The sequence below is a fragment of the Artemia franciscana genome, chromosome 1 (genome assembly GCF_032884065.1).
Source record: "Artemia franciscana chromosome 1, ASM3288406v1, whole genome shotgun sequence".
NCBI classification, from domain to species: Eukaryota; Metazoa; Arthropoda; class Branchiopoda; order Anostraca; family Artemiidae; genus Artemia; species Artemia franciscana.
In genome coordinates this window covers 33,027,710-33,047,449 of record NC_088863.1, presented here as the reverse complement: position 1 = coordinate 33,047,449, position 19,740 = coordinate 33,027,710, and the positions used below count along the sequence as shown (strand labels likewise).

Genomic DNA, 19,740 nt, shown 5'->3' with positions numbered 1-19,740 from the left:
CATAATTGGAACGGATCCGTTCTCTTTTGGGGAGCTTGGGGGTGTTAATTTGGAAAAATGAGAAAAATTGAGGTATTTTTAACTTAAGAAAGGGCGACTGGATCTTAATGAAATTTGATATTTAGAAGGAATTCCTGTCTCAGAGCTCTTATTTCAAATCCCGGCCAAACCTGTTGACATTGGGGGGAGTTGGAGGGGGAAACCGGAAATCTTGGAAAACGCTTAGAGTGGAGAGTTCGGGATGAAACTTGGTGGGCAGAATGTGCAAATGTCGTAGATATGTGATTGACGTAACCGTACTGGATCTGCTCTCTTTGGGGGAGTTACAGGGTGGGGCTCAGTGCTTTGGCGAGTTTCGTGCTTATTGACGTACTAGGACGATGAAAATTGGTAGCCGTGTCAGGGAGCTGCACAATTTACTTGATAAAGTCGTTTTCCCCGATTCGACCATCTGGGGGGCTGAAGGGAGAGGAAAAATTTGAAAAATTGAATTATTTATAACTTACGAGTGGATGATCGGATCTTAATCAATTTTGATATTTAGAAGGACCTCGTGACTCAGAGCTTTTATTTTAAATCCCGACCGGCATTAAGCCTCTGATTTTCTTTCTAAATTAATATATTGATTCTTAGAATTTTGCTAGAGCTCATACCATATGAGCTCTTTGCTCTTGGCTCTTCCCGCCTCGTCACAAGTGCCATATGAGCTCTTAGCTCTTGTTTAGAGTTTTGGTTACTATTGAGATGCATTGCTCCGTACTCCGTACATAGTTTTTTGTCACGAACTGTTTGAACAGAAGAAGGAAACCTTGAGTTTTTGAACGAATTTTTACTCCTTTTATAACCTATTAGGGTGAGAACTCCTTCATAGTTTTTATTTGCCACCCTCCCCCCCAAATAAACCTACGAAATCCATTTTCCCATATCTTACTTTGAAACAAATTCTGAACGCGTGAGCATTAGAAGCCTGATGAGTTTCTAATACGATTATCGATTTTTGTAACATTTATTGGTGCTATGACTCATTGAATAATCTCTTAAACCTCTTCATCGTCGGGATATTTTGAATCGATACAACATGCTTTTGAGTTCAAAGATAACAGAGGCTTTTCAAACGGGATAAGGGATTAATAGAGGGAAACTCAATTATAATTAATTGGTTAATTGGAAGAACTTTGTGAACGACAAGCTCGCAAAAGAATCTGTGGTTGGATAAATAAGTAACAAACATTTTAAAGTTAGCCATTCATAAAATTCATAATTTGTCTTCTATTGTCTCCAAGTCAAGAAAGTAAAATACAAGTTTTTGCTTCAGAAAATTGGAATTAATGGAAAAAAAAATCAAATAAAAAATCACGCTTATTCGAACATCAGAACTGTCTCTCCGTGTAATATAATGTATTTAACATGGCAAGGATTGACTGATTGGGATTTAAACATGCAGTATCGAAGAGAGGGCTTTTGGGACCGTGTTCCCTCTCGAAATTTTAAGGTTTTAACGAAATTCACTATGGTTTCTGATAAATTTCATTTATATTATTAACTTTTTTTTCGTTCGCTTGAATTCTTAAACCTCTACCCCAACCCTAAGGAAATTCGTTTGTATGTGCTTGGAGGCTGAACAGCTAAAGTTGACTAATGATGAAGGTACTGAAAAAATAAAGTAAAATAATAGTCTCGACTTTTATGGTATATAGATATATGGTCTAAAACAGGCAGAATTGAATAATAGATGCACTAACATAACATAACAAACGATGTGCTAAAAAAAAACTAAAAAAAATAGAGAATATACGCTAGAATTCTTATGATGTCACAATCCAGACAACTAAAATGTTCAGAAGTCTTACTGTTCACTGCAGTGAAACAAATAAAACGCTCAAACTAAAGCTAATATAGTCTCTGTTATTGTAGATGCAGCAAATTTGCACTCAAGAAAGGAAACAGTATTGTCTTTTCTGCCCCTCATCTCAGTTCACTGCTTCATTGGTACAACTCCTTTTGCTCCCTTTGCATTGGTACAACTCCTATTTCAGGCTCGGCTAATGATGCAAATTCCCTAGTTCTTAGAATGTAGACCCTTTTGATGGGCCAATGGCCTGGAAGAGATTGTCACCAAACGGATTAGCTTCTTTATGGCTTAGGAGCCTGATAAAGTAGTGGTAAAAATGATGCCATTATAAAAATTGCTCTAATCAGTAGATATAGTTTAAGACGGTCCTGAACTTTGCCACGGAACTGAATTATGGATTTATTTGCATATTTCAAAATGTTTTGAGAAGTCCTGTTGAAACTGATTTGGGGAATGAGTTGCGGTAAAATTTAGGACTTGGGGCTATATCAGTTTGTTGGTGAAAAAAAAAACGGCTCTGAAATCATAATCAAACAAGATCTACCTTGACCGATTATTGGATATGAGGTTTGATGTGAAAGTTTTAGAATGAACTTACACCGGCAGTAATTATAGGCTGTTACGGTGGATCTACTTAGAAGTATTCCCACGCTGAATGAACACACCTATTCTAATGGTGCTTCCAGTTCTGGAATCATTCCTGCGAATTGTCTTCCATAAGGACGTGGAGAACTCTCTCCTTATTTGGTTGGATATTTTCAATTGAATCCAATCTCTTCCCTCTCATTGATGATTTTAATTTTGGAAATAGTTAGGCGTCATTAGTCTGTCAAGGGCACAAGAGGTCGTGGAATCACAGTAATGTGGGATTTGGCCCAAATTACTGGATAGAGAACGGAAAATGTTATTTGCGTTTTTGGCGGTAAAAGATCCAGTTTTCTGTTTCGTGAGGGCAGGTCTTTTTCAATAAACTGTTTTTGCGCAAACTTGAAAAAAATATTAATAGTATTCTTACTTGACTGTCTGACCCTTTGGGAGTGAACTCATAATGCCCGAGACCTCAGAATCAAAGAAAAGTGCTAGTATTGTCTTCACATTCAACCGACTGTGTCGCGCTTTCTTTGACCGTGGTGAAAATGTTCTCTTCTTTGGAGAAGACTAGGCCTTTGTTTGGGGATCATGTCCAAAACCTCATTACTAATTACTGGTTACTACTCTAGTTAGAAAATTCTGCACTATTTTGGCTCGATTGAATAGTTTTAGGCCCACTTACAACTCTAGGCACTCTAGACACAAGTCGGCGTTAGTTCTGCTCGCATTACAGTATATTTAGAGTAAATTTTGCGCACTCTCAAGGAATTTCAAATCCTAAGTTAAATTAAATGAACTCCACAAATTCAGGTCTCTAATCATCTCCCCAAGTGTAGCATTAGGACCTGAGCGCATTAGGTCGTGAAATTTCCCATTGTTTTGTCATTTTTAATGTGCGGGACGGTCGGTCTGCGGCCGTCCTTGGCTGACTCGCGACTATCTTTGAATATATTAAATCGCATAAAATGTTTGATCAGGTCATAAATTTGTCCCCAAAAGCTGTTTTAACAGCTGACAAGTTTCCAAAGGAGGCTTCCCAATTCTATTTCAACACATAATAAGAGCACACTAAGTCCTCACTTCCACGCTAGCAGGCAGTCATATCTACTCCTCCTCAACGGTGGTGCCACATGTCTTAAACTTTCCAATCACACCTCCTATGGCAGTTGAAATAGACACTATACTAATTGTATATTGCTATGTAATTGAAACAGTCATTAACAGAAACAATATGGCTTGTTGGAACGCACTTTTCAGGCTCAGGGAGACACTGGAACTGATAATTTACTTTACTTCTTAATATAAAAGCTGTGCCTCACACACGTAAAAAAAACTTAACGCAATTATTAACGAAACATATATGTTTTAAATGCGATAGAACTACTTCGTTGAACTAGTGATTAAAAAAAAAACGGGCTTATCGTCATGTGTATTTGTTGCTAAGCCCAACAGTAAGCTGGAGATGCTTTTTATAACTAGGGAAATAGTCCATGTAAGAACCGTACTTTTTTTCCTACTATGGGTCTGTAGAGTTGTTAATGTTTGGGGTTTCATATCCTTAAAATGTTTTTATTATTGACTAAAGGGCATTTCCCCTAACAAACCAGGTTTTAAAATTCGTAAACGAAATTATAGATATGCAGTCTATAAACAGACTGTTCCATTGACAATCGAGATAGTAGGCTCCTAATCTAGATTGTTGGTTTGGATTGTGGATTTTGCCACGTCTTGGGTTTGGTTTATAAATTTGCTATTCGACAGCTCAGTTTCATAAACCTCTTAATGTTGTTTTTAGGACCTGGTTTGTCCGTGAACGCGTTAAATAAAATGATCTGTAATGGCTTTGTGTTTATTTATCTTTATTCTTCGTAAGAGAAAATTAAAATCCTTTTCACGTGTCTGCAAGTTAATATAAATGAAAATAATGGGATGAGCACAACCTAAAAATTAAGGATGATTTTTTAAATCCCAGGGGTATTGACTAAGATTTAAATAAAACAACATTTTATTTCTAGAATGTAATAAGCAAAAATAAATACATAATACTGCTAGTACGATATGAACAAAAACGATTAACAAGAGATCAAACAACTCCGATGGATTTAGCTACATCTTTTGATGCTAAAAAACGGGATTATGACTAAGATCTCTTATTGCGTATCATTCAATCCTAAAGCGTGGGGACGGGATGCTATTAGGACCTCTGGAACGATGAATAGAAGAAATATCAAGAAAGCATTTTGAAACTTAAAAAGCAGTTCGGATATTAGGCCTAAAGTTCTACTCCTTTTAGAAGTCTCAGGTTTCACAAGTTACTTAAAAATTGTCCCCCCCCCTTTTCATGTTCTTACGTTTATCATTAATACCTAATCGTCCTTGAAAGTAGTGCTCAAACAAGACTCGCTTTAATTCTGTTCGGCTTCTAATTTTGTGCGTATTCTAATTCTTGTTATTTGAACTTGTACTATCATAGATTTAGGTCTGTACTGAATGTATTCTAACTAATTGAAAAATGTCCGCCCAGTTACAATGAAATATTAAAATACAAAATACTAATTGTCTTAGAACAATTGTAATCTAGTCTTTTTTTATATTTTAGTTGCATGGTTTACATACGAACCTGTAGATATACTACCAGAAATCAAGCTTTCAGAGGATCTCCTAACAGCTATGGTGGATAGTTTTGAACATAAAGTCATTCTTGGTTCTTTGGGGTTCTCTAGAGGAGTTCACTACTGGGAATATAAAATTGACAAATACGAAGGATCGGCAGATCCTGCTTTTGGAGTTGCTAGAATTGACGTCTCAAGGAACATGATGCTAGGTAATCCGACAATCTTCTGCTTTGTTTAGGATGGAGTTCAGGAGCAAGACTGATTCAGCAAAACTTTTCCCTTAATCATCTCTTCCTTTGTTCTATTCCTTTCTTCTATTTCAAAAAGGGAAATTATAGTCACATCTGCAAAGAAAGTAAGGAGAATTTTCCCTAAGATCTGTCCCAGGGAATCCCAGGGAAAAAATTTCCTGTCCCGGGAGGAATTTAAGTGAAGTGCCAACATTTCTTAAGGCACGAATTTGAAGCATAAATGCACTTTCAGAGGAATTCCCCATGGGATAAAGGTTCCTGATAGACATAACTACACATAGAAGAGATAGAGAAGTCCCCTCCCCTCTCCTAGTATTGTACTGAGAATCCCTAGCATAATTTTGAAAATTCATGTTTTGATTTGCGATTTCCAAGGGTTTAACTCTCTTTTCAGACAAACTCTTTAAACTCCCGTTCCGAACCCTATGAATCAAATATCTGTATACCTTTGATTCTGTAAAAGTTTTCCTTTGTTTCTATACGTATATCTATGGACTCTAAAACTAGAGCCACATGTGGCATGAAAAAGAACTAAGGCGGACCCACTGCCTACATAGGGGGGTTTTCCGTCGTCCAATCATTTGCTAACAATGTTAGAAAACAGGTATTTGTTTCGGTGGTGGAAACAGAATTGTTAGCTAACAAACATTTCGCTTTAAACTGTCCAACAATTTTCTCACACATATTCGATTTGTTAAAGATATTTTCTAACAATGTTAGCTAACAGTTTTTAGTTGGACGGCGGAAACACTTGTTGGGAAAATTGTTAGCTAACAGTTTTTTGTTTAGACGGCAGAAAAACCCCTATAATTGCAAGGGGGATTAGTTGGCAAAATCCAACTTTGGAACATTAGTTAAACGGGCGAAATATACTGAGTGACAGGAAATGCCATAAAACCGAACTCTTGACATTTCAAAATTGATAACTGAAAGTGAATCAAAAGATATTTATACACGGAAAGGAAAACGAATAAATTCTTAAATAGCTGTCACAATATCATAAGCAATGGTTGTAAAATAAAGACGATAATAGCATAAATCCTGAATAAGTAGAGGAAGATTAGAAAGAAAAAGGTAAATTTATGTATAAATAGACATGTTTTTCTAATGCTTTGTTAATTGAGACCAACTTCCAGAATTGCTAATACAAGTAGCAAGGCCATATCCAGGAGTGGGGTTACTGGGTTTGAACCCCCCCCCCCTCCCCGAAAAAAATTTACCCTATCCCTCCGGACAGAGATCCTGGATACACCCTTGACCAGTAAGGCACTTATCATTAAATGCTTTTACGTCCATGCCTATATATGAGAGTTTCTACATAAAATTTGTTCAAGCAGGTAGTATTATAACAGGTACCTATTGCCTTATTTTTAACAATCAAGATTATCTTGTGCTAGGGTTTGTTAAATTACTTGTGTCCTAGCAACCGATAAACCTAGATAATTTGCTATAAACAAGAAGGAAACGAGTCAACGATATTTCATGTTAGATTTGTTGTGCGAATATGTATCGGATCCTTTCATTAATATATTGTACGAAAAACCTCATCAAAGTGTAAATTTGATGTTCGTTTTGTGATCCATCGTCAAGCCAAGCCACTTTCTTCCATTTTTTGTATAGATGAAAAAAGAAAACAATAATGATATCTGCTTGGCACGTCCACAGTCCGTGAATTACTCAAAAGAATTAGATAAAATCCACTTATTGTTGCTACTATCTCTTCAGTAAAGGCAATAGATTATAGATATATGGATCTTGATCTTTCGAGACATATCTTATATCTATATATTGAGATACTATACTATACTTATATCTAGATATTTATATATTTTGTTAATAGAAGAGACGTGAAATATGTATACAATGTCATAGCTTATATGCAGAATAAGTCGGCATTTTGTATTTGTCTCACTTCCTAAAAAAAAAAAAAAAAAAAAAAAAAAAAAAAAAATCGACCAATTAACCGCACTGTTACCTACTGAAAGTGCTGGCATACTAAGGACTGCCACTGACTTATTTGATATGGGATGCCCAGGTCCCTCCCTTAGTCATAATTAAGTAACTGTAAAAAGGGTTGAAAAATTGCTCACTTTTGTTTTTTGATGGGCAAATTACATTTAAATTATCAAAATATGTGAACTAGTTCAATTGAAATAGAATATAAATAACGACGTGTAGTTTGGGAGGAGGGGCTTTAAGGGTGGCTTTGGGTAAGCCATCAGAACTTCTATGTACTTCCACCTATAATTGAGAAGGATAGTGTTTAATTCTACCGAAACGTGCCGCGGTACTCAGGGCTGATACTGATATATTAGCGTAAAATATATAAAAATCACAGAACAGCTATAATTTCGTATTTAGTTCATAAACATCGTCAAACAATCTTCACCCATCAAATTTTATTTAGCAATTTTAAGCTATTCACTCGGAAAATTAAACTAGTTTTATCCCCAGTGGAGAGGGGGAGGGAGTCAGAAAAAAAGGGAAACCAAAGCGGAACTGAGTTTGTTCGTACTAATTTATGCCTGTTTTAGGTTTGACATCTAATATTAGGTAATTTGCGCATTTCTAAGTTTTTAATTCGCTCTTTACTTTTCATTGAAGAACTTTGTCCTTTCTTTATCAAATAAAAGGTCGTTTGGAAAAGGGTTATCAAGACAAGGCCAAAAGTCTAGCAATTCACCCATAAAGATTAGTTGAAGGACCGCAAAGAGTATCTATCAAGACAATGATGGTATTGAAGTCTAAATGAAATATATACAAGCCTAAAAGAACAAGATGTGTATTTCTAAAATAAATGTCTAATATTTCACCGCTGAGGAATTCATGGTGACATTGCGCAGCAGAATAAAAACTAAATTAAAAAACAATAGCGTTTAAAAAAAAAAGGGACTAGATAATGTCATTTAATAGCACTTCGTTAAAGAGCAGAACAATAATTGAAAAAGAAGTAGATGTTCTATCCCAAATCACGACGCCAATGAGCTGAAATTATATTATACATGACACTAGCTTCCTGAAGAGTAGCGCAAGAGTCGAAAAGAAGAGGGACTATATTGTTCTAAGGTGAGGGGCAAAGGAACTAAAATTTGTCTTAGAACGTCAACTGGACATGCCGAAACAAAATAATGAAACTTTTAATCTTAAATAAATTCCCAAAATAACTATTTTGCCACTGTGTCAAGGCCAGTTGTCATAATCAAAATTCTGATGAAAGAAATTTGTTCAACCAGAAATTTTATTTTAAATGGATATTTGTCGAAGTTTATTAATTTACTTTTGCAATTAAAAAAATAAAACAAAATCGTGCAGATACACACTAAAAAGTAATTTTTCTGTGCTCCCCAGAAAATTGCAAATGAAAGATTAAAACTTAAAGTGTGCGGATGAGGTGGGGGTCAAGAGATATTTTAAAACTATTCAAGAATGAAATTTATATCATTAACGCCATGTAGTTTACAAAATTTAACCTTTACAAAATGGTTTTTTTTTCGAGTGGCAAGAAGGAGAGATATTTCGCTTCTTATTGCATTCCAAGATCCGCGTTTTTTAGTTTTTTCTGATATTTTGTCGTACTTTTTGTTTTTAGTAAATCTTATAATCAGTTTATACTTTTCAAACTTTAACACAAACGATTATGATTTTTAATTCTTCAGGGCGAGACCCCACTTAACTTTCCTTCAAAACAATGAGAACCATAAGATTTCATTTAAACAGGTTTTTTATCTTCCTCGTCGACTTCATCTTCTTTGGTCCTCATGGACTAAAACAGACTAAGTTAAATAAAAGTGTTAAAAGAAAAATCCATGGTATTTAAATCGCTAAAAGAATACAGGGTTGTTTGACAGGTAAAAAAAGGAGGAAAAAAGAATAAGTCTCGCCCAAGTCGCTATTGCATTTCTCTCTAGATGCTACACCACAATTTTTCTACTTTATATATTCTCAGAAAATGGGTTTACGGGGGGGGGGGGGAATCTGTAGAGCCTGGATATAATTGTCATTGAGACTGATAATAACTAACTGCTTAATCCTGTACAACTTTGTTTTGAAAACTTTTATTGCATAACCTGCAAATTTTCGCATACCATCAAAAGTTGATGTTTGTCAACTTTGATCACAGCTGGCTTACGAGATGAAAATTCTTGTTTCTTTTAAGAGTGTGGCATATTGAATATGAATATTGGAAGCGAGCAATTTACATAATTTGCTTTTGAATCTCCACCGGATTCAATATTCTCATAGGGTCTGGAATATTCAGTTGCAATTCGATTTTCATCTGAGAGGCGAACATTTTAGCAGCAATACAGAATTTTATTGCCAATGCATCCCACTGTATCACCTCAGTGGAGTTGAGTTCGTTGCTATCTCCGCCAGATTGCAAAACAAATAACTTTGTGTCTTCTAAAGAAATACAGCTATATGCAAAAAAGGGGAACCTTAATTTCTGATACAGATTTCAATTCAATGTGAGCTAGCATAAAACAGCTGAAAAATGTGTAGCTTTTGACACGTCAGTAGATCTAGAGGCCTTTTCTATTCTATTATTACTATTTTTAAAGTAGCAATTTGAGTAGGCAATTCCATCCCATAATTTGATCAAAGAAAAAAAGAGAGTCTAGTTCGAGTCTTTTCTTCAGAAGAAGAGAATCTTCTCTACGAATCGGCAATATTTGGTGTGTTTCCAAGAAGAGATTGATTAAGCAATTTATTATTTGAAAGGTTTATGGAATCTCCTGTATGAAAATGCCATTTAAAATTGAATTACTATTATAGGAAAAGATGACAAGGGCTGGTCCATGTACGTAGACCATCAGCGTTCTTGGTTTATGCATTGCAATGTACATGCAGATCGCAGTGACGGTGGAATAACTTCAGGATCTACTGTTGGCATACTTCTAGACTTAGACAGACGGCAGCTCAGTTTTTACATAAATGATGAACCCCAGGTGGGCATTTCTTTAATTTAAACAAAGGGTCATAATCAATTCATACATAGAGTTGGCCAATAGGGTCGGTGGAAGTTATGGAGGATGAAGATGAATCTTAACCCTTTAACAAATCAAAAAGTTCACATGGTCAAAACTTTTCAGATTCTCCGTAGAAAGGGGGGAGGCAGTCTCCCTTGGATTACTCATCAAATATTCTAATTTTGCGAATTTATGTAAATACTTTTCTGTAATTAGTACATGGTTATATTCTTAAAAATATGATATTGTTGCTTTCATACCTATAGGTTGTATCTTAGATTTTCACCCCTCCCAGATAGTTCTCCTTCCAAAGGGAGGATGAACAAGGCAGTGTATGTTCAATCAGGCTTTGATCCTCCAGATCTCCATTGCGCTGTTCATAATCGCTTTTACAAACGATCTTCAGCTTAGCACAACAGCTTTGACAACACCTTAACAAAAGATATTCAGCAATTGCCTCTGAAATGTGAAAGTGTTGGATATGACCCTTAGGCGTTATTGTGAAGATATGTTTGATTAAGAAATTAAATCTTTCTAATTAGGATAGAGGCACGAAAAAGAACATTCATTTAAGAGAGCTCCGACTCGGCTTTTCTGTTTCTTTTCTTGTTTTTAGGGGAATTAGCTTTTTGCGTGTCAAAGGAATTTTTAGTGTCATAGTAAAGGTACTGAATTTTACTGGACACAAAACGCTGAGGAATGGATCTTGAATTGTAGTCATGGAAATGCCCGTAGTATCTGTACATGTATTAAGGGCTGAATAGATCCTTGCATGAAAAATTTTGGTCCACTTTAGAATACGAAAGACATCCCCTAATTGTATTATTGTTTCACCTGATGTAACTATTTCAACCATCAATTTCTAGAAAAAATGTTTAACAAAGCTAGTTGAAAGAAGTCATTACGATTAAGAAAGAGGTGATAGGATACCCCCCCAAAATTCCTTTTGTAAAAGTAAAGTACCAAACCATAATTTTAGAAGGTATATTTATATTTTTCTTATTGTAAGGCCAAAAACGAAGCGTGAGAAGCTAATGAGAGTTAAGTTGTCCTTAATAGAACACCTGAAGTCTGCTTAGTGACAAAGGGCTTTTTTAGGAGATAAATGGGAAGATGAATAAATGGAATGATCCTATCCTGCTTATACATGTCGATTTTTAAAGATAAGAGGCCAGAACAACCCCAAGAAGGGGGTAGTTCCCCTACCCCCCAAGATCCCCCTCCCGAAGAAAGCAAAAGCTTGAAAGAATTTGGGGATCAAATCCCCAAATTCTTAATGTTGGTTTTTTAGATTAGACCACGACTGGGGAAAGGAGCGTATGTGGGTAAACTCCCTCCCCCATATCACATAATCTACTCTCTTTGAGCCATGTAATAACTAAAAAAAGCAGATCTAGTCAATGATGGAGCCCTCTCCGGAATCAAAATATTAAGGAGGATCAGACATTCAGATGTGATTATTTTTAGGCTTTCAGACTTTCAATCCCTTTCAGGAAAGTGTCAGCTTGGAGCCCATGAACCTCTAAGATGTCATATTTTTTTTCGCCATGGCAAAATAGCCTTGTGATCAGAGTAGTTTTAACAAGACATTATGCTGTCAGTTCACATCACATACTTGTCTCTCCCCTTAGGTTGTACTGGGATTTTTGTCTATTAATTTTCCTAAAACTGCCAATAGATTACGATGCCACGCGCACAATCAAGATATCCGTTTACTGCTGTCAGAATCACTGTACAAACCTATTCGAAAGTCTATATCTCTAATGAAGCTTCTTGGCACAAACCAAAAAAGAGGGATCTGTTTATCTCCTTGATTGTCTATCATTCTTTCTAATCAAATAATATTATAGAAGCAGAGGCTTTCGGAAAAGAAAGAGTAAATAACTTGTGGTCCTTTTCCCAGAGAAAAAGATATAGTAGCTGCCTAGAAGACCTAGTTTTGAAACTATCTTGCCTGTAAAACTGGATATTTTATTCAGTTCTACTAGGAAAGAAAAACATTACCTGGAGGGAAGCTTGGTTATTTCAGAACTGTACTATACTATAGATAAACGTTTGGAAATTCTTTATTTTCTAAAGCTGGGAATTCTTCAAAAATTTAAAAGTATGCTCATGCCAGGTATAAAGCCCACATGCCGTCTCTAGATACGCTTTTAAATTATTTTTTAAATCTGCTTTTCGGTGATGGAGCTTACCAAATAGCAGAAACAGGATTACGCTAAATAATTGGATCAATAATAACTATTATAAACATTGCCTGATCTTTGTTGCGACCTTTATTTCAGCAATAATAAATACGAGAAATCAGAGCTATTGTACGCGAGTTCTAGTTTCAGTTATTGTAGGCAGAGACTGTATGCAAAGTTCGTGGTCCTAGTTCCCTGCAATTGTATTTCTGAATTGCATGCTATACGATGAATTTTCTCGAACATTTTGACAGTATATTCCTTTTGATTTAAAATATTTTATTCAGTAAGGAAAAAAAGAATTATTCGATTCTGAAATAAACATTTTCAACAACAAATTAGACAAAACAATTAAACCTGCAACATATTTTTGGTGAGGTGTAGGGGTAAATTTTGCACTGTATCGCTTTGAGACTTGGGCCCAGGGACTTTGCACATTTCGTTGGATCCATCTCTATCGATGGCCGTGACCGATCTATCTCTTGGTATATATTATTAACATTAGAACTGCAAGCTAGTTACAAGTTAACATTTTTTTTTCTAGCAGCTACAATTGCAGGGAATTTTCTCCTTGAATAAATTAGATTGGTTACCACTTTGTACTACACATCTAGTTTATTTGAAGTTTTGTATATTATTCACTAATTATTTTTCATCGCTATAAGGACCACTTTTTGATAGTAAGCCACCTAGTGTTGGCACCCCCTCAAAAGAGAGAAATACTTTTTACTGGTTTTGCCACAGTGCATAAATATCCTTTTACAAATTATAGAAAATGTAATTGGACGTCGTGTCGCTTCTTCTTTGACATATCGTGATTTTTAATATGAGTACTTTTATTTTCTATATAATTTCTCTACTTTTGTTGCTTTTTGAAGGAAATTTCCTATCCCACCAACTCTCAAAACAAGATTTTATCTTCTTCTTTAGAAATTTAGGTTAGTTTTTTCATAGCAAAGGAAATTGTTATATGTCCATTTCTTTCGACATTTTGACCTGTCTGCTCCAGATTTAGCTAGTAATATTTCACCATTCTCTGTCCCGTGTGTAATCATACCTCTGGAAGCCTCCTATAGCTTTGGTTCTTCTCTAAATTTCTTCCCCATAAGCAAGGACAAAATATATATCTATTAGCTAACTTGTTTCATGTTTGCGTTAGACCAATTTGGGCCCTGAAATAATGCTGAGTTGAATTCAACCAAGCCCAAATATGAAAACAAGTCCAAGAAAGACTTGTGGGATGCACTGACCACGATCTTGGTCCATGTAGTTTTTGTCACAACTGTTTTGTTTCAATCGTGGAATCAACTATTATCCCATCTATTATCAACTATCATCATATTCGCAACTTTCATTCATCACGTTTTAAAGAGAGTTATAAATAAACTTCTATTTATGTATTTCATAAAAACCTATTAATGCGTTACGCCGTATCTGAGGACCGTCAAGCTACTTGTTTAAGCACTCTTTTACAAGTATTATATTCTGTATAATATTCTGGATCAACATAAAAATCAGATTTCTTCGATGCATATATTGTTGTTAAAACTTGATTTATTTTTATTTTTTTTTAGAATGTCGGTGTTATTAACAATGGTTACTCTTGAGTTACTGTTACCATAAAGAGTTTGGTGTAAGAAATTTCATATTAATACAGGATGAAATGCTATTAGGTCCAAAGAATAACTTAGTCTTAACAAGAAAACTGTATAAGTTTTGGAAATATATATATACCTCTCAAATGAAGCAGGAAGGGTGTGTGAAAGCATCGGATGGTTGGCCCCCAACCCCCCATTGCACTTCCTCGCTGAAGGGTCATGAAACGGAGATCAGCACCGCCGGTTTGGACCTTAAGCGTCTAGTGCCGTCTTACTTACTTACTTACTTACCTCTCAAATGATCCCTGTGCGCAGAAGGGAAGTAGCCGAGGAACCCCTTCCCCTCAAGATCTGTCTAAAGCGCTGCCTAAGAAAAATCTTGAAAAAATATGTCTAAAAATTACGAATGTGAAGTACAAATCCTTTACTTAAGATACTTTAAGAAGGTAAAGATTAAGTACAGTATAAGGCTTATTTTGCAAATTAGATAGTTTGGAATTTTAACATTTGGTGATTAGAACGTAACTTTCAAATCTAAACATAGAAATGATTCACGCAGGTTCTACAATTATAAAATAGATGAAACTAAGAATTCAATATGCTACTATTCGAACTCCGAAGAAAGTCAAATCAATGAAAGTCTCGTCAAAAGTTTGCTAGCTCCTATGGGAACCAATTCCAGATAAAAACCTGTAAAGCAAAGGCTTCTAAAGTTAAAAAACATTGAATATTTGTTTCATTGTTATTTTCATAATTTTAAATGGATGTATTCTTGCAATTTTATTTGAGAAAAATATACAGTCATTCTATCCACTCAATTAAAAAAAAAAAACTTACAGGGTTCATAATACCAGTTTAACGAGCTACTTTCTATTTTTGGAACAGCTATATGCTCAATTAATTGAATTATTGTCTGATGGTAATTTAAATTGTAAGTCAAATTGTAATCGATTTTCTAAGATATTACATAAAAAAACTAGTTTTTCTAACTGAAAGTAAGGAGCTACATTAAAACTTAAAACGAACAGAAATTACTCCGTATATGAAATGGGTTGTCCCCTCCGCAATCCCTCGCTCATTATGCTAAAGCTTTTAATTGTTTTAAAAAGCAGAATTGTGGTAAAGAGTCAAACTTTAGCGTAAAGAGCGAAAGATTGCGGAGGGGACAACCCATTTCATATACGGAGTAATTTCTGTTCGTTTTAAGTTTTAATGTAGCTCCTTACTTTCAGTTAGAAAAACTAGTTTTTTTATGTAATTTCTGAACGTTTTTGAATTAATGCATGTTTGATTTTGGCTCTCCACACATAAATTATTAAAGTGAAATTTACATTTAATTCCTTTTTTGGCTAAATGGCTTTCTCTTAGTTCTGATCAGACGATTTTGAGAAATAAGGGATGGGGAAGGAGGCCTAGTTGCTACTCCTTGCTTTCAATTGAAAAAACTTTTCCATGTTTATTTTTTCATTGTTTTTTTTATAGTAATTTTAGAAAATCCTGCGCCCTTTTCATTGAATTTCTGTTCCCCCGTGACATATTTCTCCAGGGAAAGATCCTCCCACATAGCCCCCTCTCCTCAACCCCACCCCCAAAACCAAGAAAAATCCCCTGAAAACGACTGTACACTTCCCAATAACCATTATTATATGTAAACGCTGGTCGAAGTTTGTAACTTGCAGCCCCTCCCCCAGGGACTGTGGGGGAGTAAGTCATTCCCAAAGACATAGTTATTATGGTTTTTGACTATGCGGAACAAAATGGCTATCTCAAAATTTTGACCTGTTGACTTTGGAGAAAAAATGAGCGTGGGAGGGGGCCTAGGTGCCCTCCAATTTTTTTGGTCACTTAAAAAAGGCACTAGAACTTTTCATTTCCGTTAGAATGAGCCCTCTTGCGACATTCTAGGGCCACTTGGTCGACACGATGACCCCTGGGGAAAAAAAAAAAAAAAAACAAACAAATAAACACGCACCCATGATTTGCCTTATGGCAAAAAATACGAAATTCCACATTTTTGTAGATAAGAGTTTGAAAATTTTGCTATAGGGTTCTCTGATACGCCGAATGCGATGGTGTGATTTTCGTTAAGATTGTGTGACTTTTAGGGGGTGCTTTCCCCTATTTTCTAAAATAAGACAAATTTTCTCAGGCTCGTAACTTTTGATGACAAAGACCAAATTTGATGAAACTTATATATTTAAAATCAGCATGAAAATCCAATTCTTTTGATGTATATTTTAGCATCAAAATTCTATTATTTAGAGTTTCGTTTACTATTGAGCCGGATCGCTCCTTACTACAGTTCGTTACCACGAACTGTTTGATAATATAGTATAAGCGTAATCAAATCGTAATTGTTTTGGGCAATTAATCTATCAAATACGGAGAATAAAAGTAATTAACCGAAAAATATGACGGAAAGAAGTCTTTGATTTAGGTGAAGCCTCCGCTCCTTTGTCTTTGCAACCTCAAGTAACCATAAGGGTAAGTACATGCTTTGGTGTCTCAAAACTTCTGAGGAGCATTGCACAAGTCAGATGTCTGGGTCAGAGAAAGGAGGTCAGATAAAAATTCGTTAACTATGAAAAGTGGTAGAGAAAATCACAAAATGAAACCTTTTTCGAATGTTTATAAACATTGCGGTATTCCATAAAGCATAATTAGCTTAACAAATAGATTTAACTTAAGAATTGCTTGCATACTTTGCCAACATAGCGTGCGTTTCTGTGTTAGAAGAACTTTAACTTCACTATGACATCTTCAAAAGTAAGTTTCCAAAAGTACATCTTCAACGAACACAATATTCGACAGAAGGTAAAGTATATTATCGCTGACGACGGTGCCAATATGCGTGTTTCGATTGAACTTGCCTGAAGGCACTAAGGTGGAAGATGAAGAAAAAAGATACGAAGAACTTGATATAGAGGAAGAGGTTTTAGAATTTGATGACCTAGGAGGACCAACAACGCTTAGTTGCTTTGATCCTTGCCATACGGGACACCCTCAGAGAATCTGACAGCATTTCTTCAGTCTTCGTTTCTTCAGCATTTCAAGGTCCTCAGTATTTTCAGCTTTGTTTGAAGTAGTCTGACAGCTTCCGTTTTCTCCACGAGCACTGTTTCATTCTAGCTACTAGTAATCGAACGCGCTGGAACCCACAGCTAGTGACCGTTGATCCTACTTAATGGGACCAAGGCTATTGTTCAAAAAGATTGTCAAACGGTGGTCATAATTAACTCCAAACGGGCCTTGTTAATGTCATTACCTGAGCGCATTGACGATCTGATAGTTAGAGTCCAATCAGAAAAAGGTGTTCGAAAGCTAGCCAAATTATTCAAAATATCCATGAACTGCGGAGTGTCAAGTTACACTTGTGATAAGAACTTCATCCTTGCAACAATACTTAATCTTCATTTCCGGATCAGATTCGGCCGTGGAGATGAAGAAGAGGCAAACCACCCTCTTATACAAGCTGCTTTTGAATCTGTGACTGCAAAACCAAAGATGAATATGGCTCTTGAAAATGAGTGCGTGTCTTCGCCAGCAAAGCGTCCTCGATTTTTTCGTGTCAAGAAATCAAACCTATACTGACGGATCATGAGGTCTGAAAATATCAAAGCGAAGAGCTATATGACGACGACGACAAAAACCTGTTGGTCTACTGGGACGAAAAAATAGATAAATACGTAATTTCGGCATATCTAGGAAGAAAGCACTTAAGAGTGATGAGGCCTCTTCAGGTTTAAACGGAGCCCCATTCCTTAGAATCCCACTCCCAACACTTTTTTTTAAACTTCTTCATAACGAAGGTGTTATTAATTTTCTTCAAAACGTAGGTGCTTTTTACGTGGTAAGGAATGTTTTCTAAGAGATGCAGATGCTTGTTACATAATAGGAGCTGCGTGATTTGTAAAATTTATACATAGAATTACGCAAACATAAAACTTTTAGTTGATGATGAAGGCCAACTTCCTGCTGATGCTACTGCTAACATGTTACCCATTGATAGATCCTATTACCATCCTTCTACTGTTACCATTCATCAAAAGGCAAAAAGAAGAAAAACATACTCATCTAGCATTATCATGGAAAATATCTTATCTACGTGCCGAAACTGCAACCTATGTAAAAATAGTGTCGTAATAGACGGTGAAACCGCAGGTAAAATAAAAAGGGCTCTAGCGAAGATTATCAGCAAGGAAACTCAACATGAATTGATGAAAAACAAACTCCAAGCAAACGTTGCATTCCGCCAATGATAGTCTACCCACAGATACATTCATTGAACCATGAATCGATCTATAAAAAAGGAGCGAGTTTCTTACTAGCCAGAAATAATTTTCACTCACTGCTAGTCTATAATCGGTAGTGAGTCTCCAAAGAGTGCCAAGAATGAAAAGATGACTCCAGTTATCTCTTCAAAGGAAAATAGTCTCTCAAAGAATGCTTAACGATAAGATGAGAAAATGATTCTGCGTCTTTAGACTATTCTATGAAACTTTTACGTCGTGGTCCAGATGCATTTACTCAATTTATCGATATATTACTTGAAACAAAACAAAATGATACTGTAGATTTACTTTTGAGCATAACCTAGAAATTTGTTCAAGACGTCTATTTTGCAAAGCTACTAGAAATAGCTTAAAAAATCTCATCTAAACAACTTTGATTGATGTGTGACGTCAATCGATAACTCCTCCTAGAAGATATTCATTTTATTGATTGCGACTTAGTTTCTTTTTAGAAGTGAGACAGTCAACGTTGAAAAATGTTTTACACATGTGCATCATGTTTGTATGCATTCATCAGCTGGTCGTCCCGTGAGAATTGTACTATTATTGATGAGTATAATGTAAAGTTTAGACTATGCAGTTCATGTACATTCCATGGAGGTTACGTATTGTAAATTAAAGACTGTAATTCTTGTCTTGAAGGTGTTTGTGACTTACCCAAGAGGTTTCCTACTTTCCAGTTTTCACTATAATAAATGTCGTCTCTGGAGTTGAAACAACTTTAGCGAGAGTATTTACAGAATGAACCCTGATACACTCTTCATCGAAATCATAGGATTCGCGGTATTCAGTATAGAAAAACTAAAACCTTTTCCCCATTGCATGTATTATAGACCGATCTATGTCGTTCCATTGTGTTCAAAGAGAGGTGACGAAGTTGCTAGATCCCTTAAATCTATCTTTGAACAAGATTTATATAGTAAAATTCAAACCGATCGAGGAAGTGATTTTGTTAATCCTCATGTTAAAAAAGGTTTTATTGAAGTATAATACAATACTCTATCATATTCATAGTCCGATAAAGGCGACATTAGCTGGACAATTGATAAGAACAATTCGACTTTTAATCTCGAGATATTGTACATTGAAAAATACTGTTGCTTTTATTCCAGATTTAGATCAATCCTGTTGACTTATAATCAATGTCCTCATCGAAACCTGTCCAATCTTAGTCCTCTTAAAGTTCATCACAGTAACAATACACTTGAAATTTTTCTTAAACAATATTCCAATGAAAAGCTTGTGAAAAAGAAGAAATTGGATGTTAGTGATACAGTTCGAATGAATTGAGCAAGTAATATTTTTGAAAAAGAGAGTTACTTGTGGTACCCTGAACTTTTTTAAATCCCAAAAGTGTTAGACACTAAACCTGTAACGCAGATTCTTGG

The 19,740-nt window shown here is 35.5% G+C and overlaps 1 protein-coding gene across 2 annotated transcripts in view; it reads left to right on the top strand.

Annotated features, from left to right (window-relative positions):
- Positions 1-19,740, top strand: part of LOC136028874 (E3 ubiquitin-protein ligase TRIM9-like) — a 162,156-nt gene that overhangs the window by 127,802 nt on the left and 14,614 nt on the right. The window contains exons 8-9 of one of the 2 annotated variants that reach the window (XM_065706821.1): positions 5,043-5,267; positions 10,083-10,255. In XM_065706821.1, coding sequence (XP_065562893.1) covers positions 5,043-5,267; positions 10,083-10,255 — 398 coding nt within the window. The remainder of the gene's footprint in view (positions 1-5,042; positions 5,268-10,082; positions 10,256-19,740) is intronic. The other variant, XM_065706831.1, reaches the window with a different exon arrangement.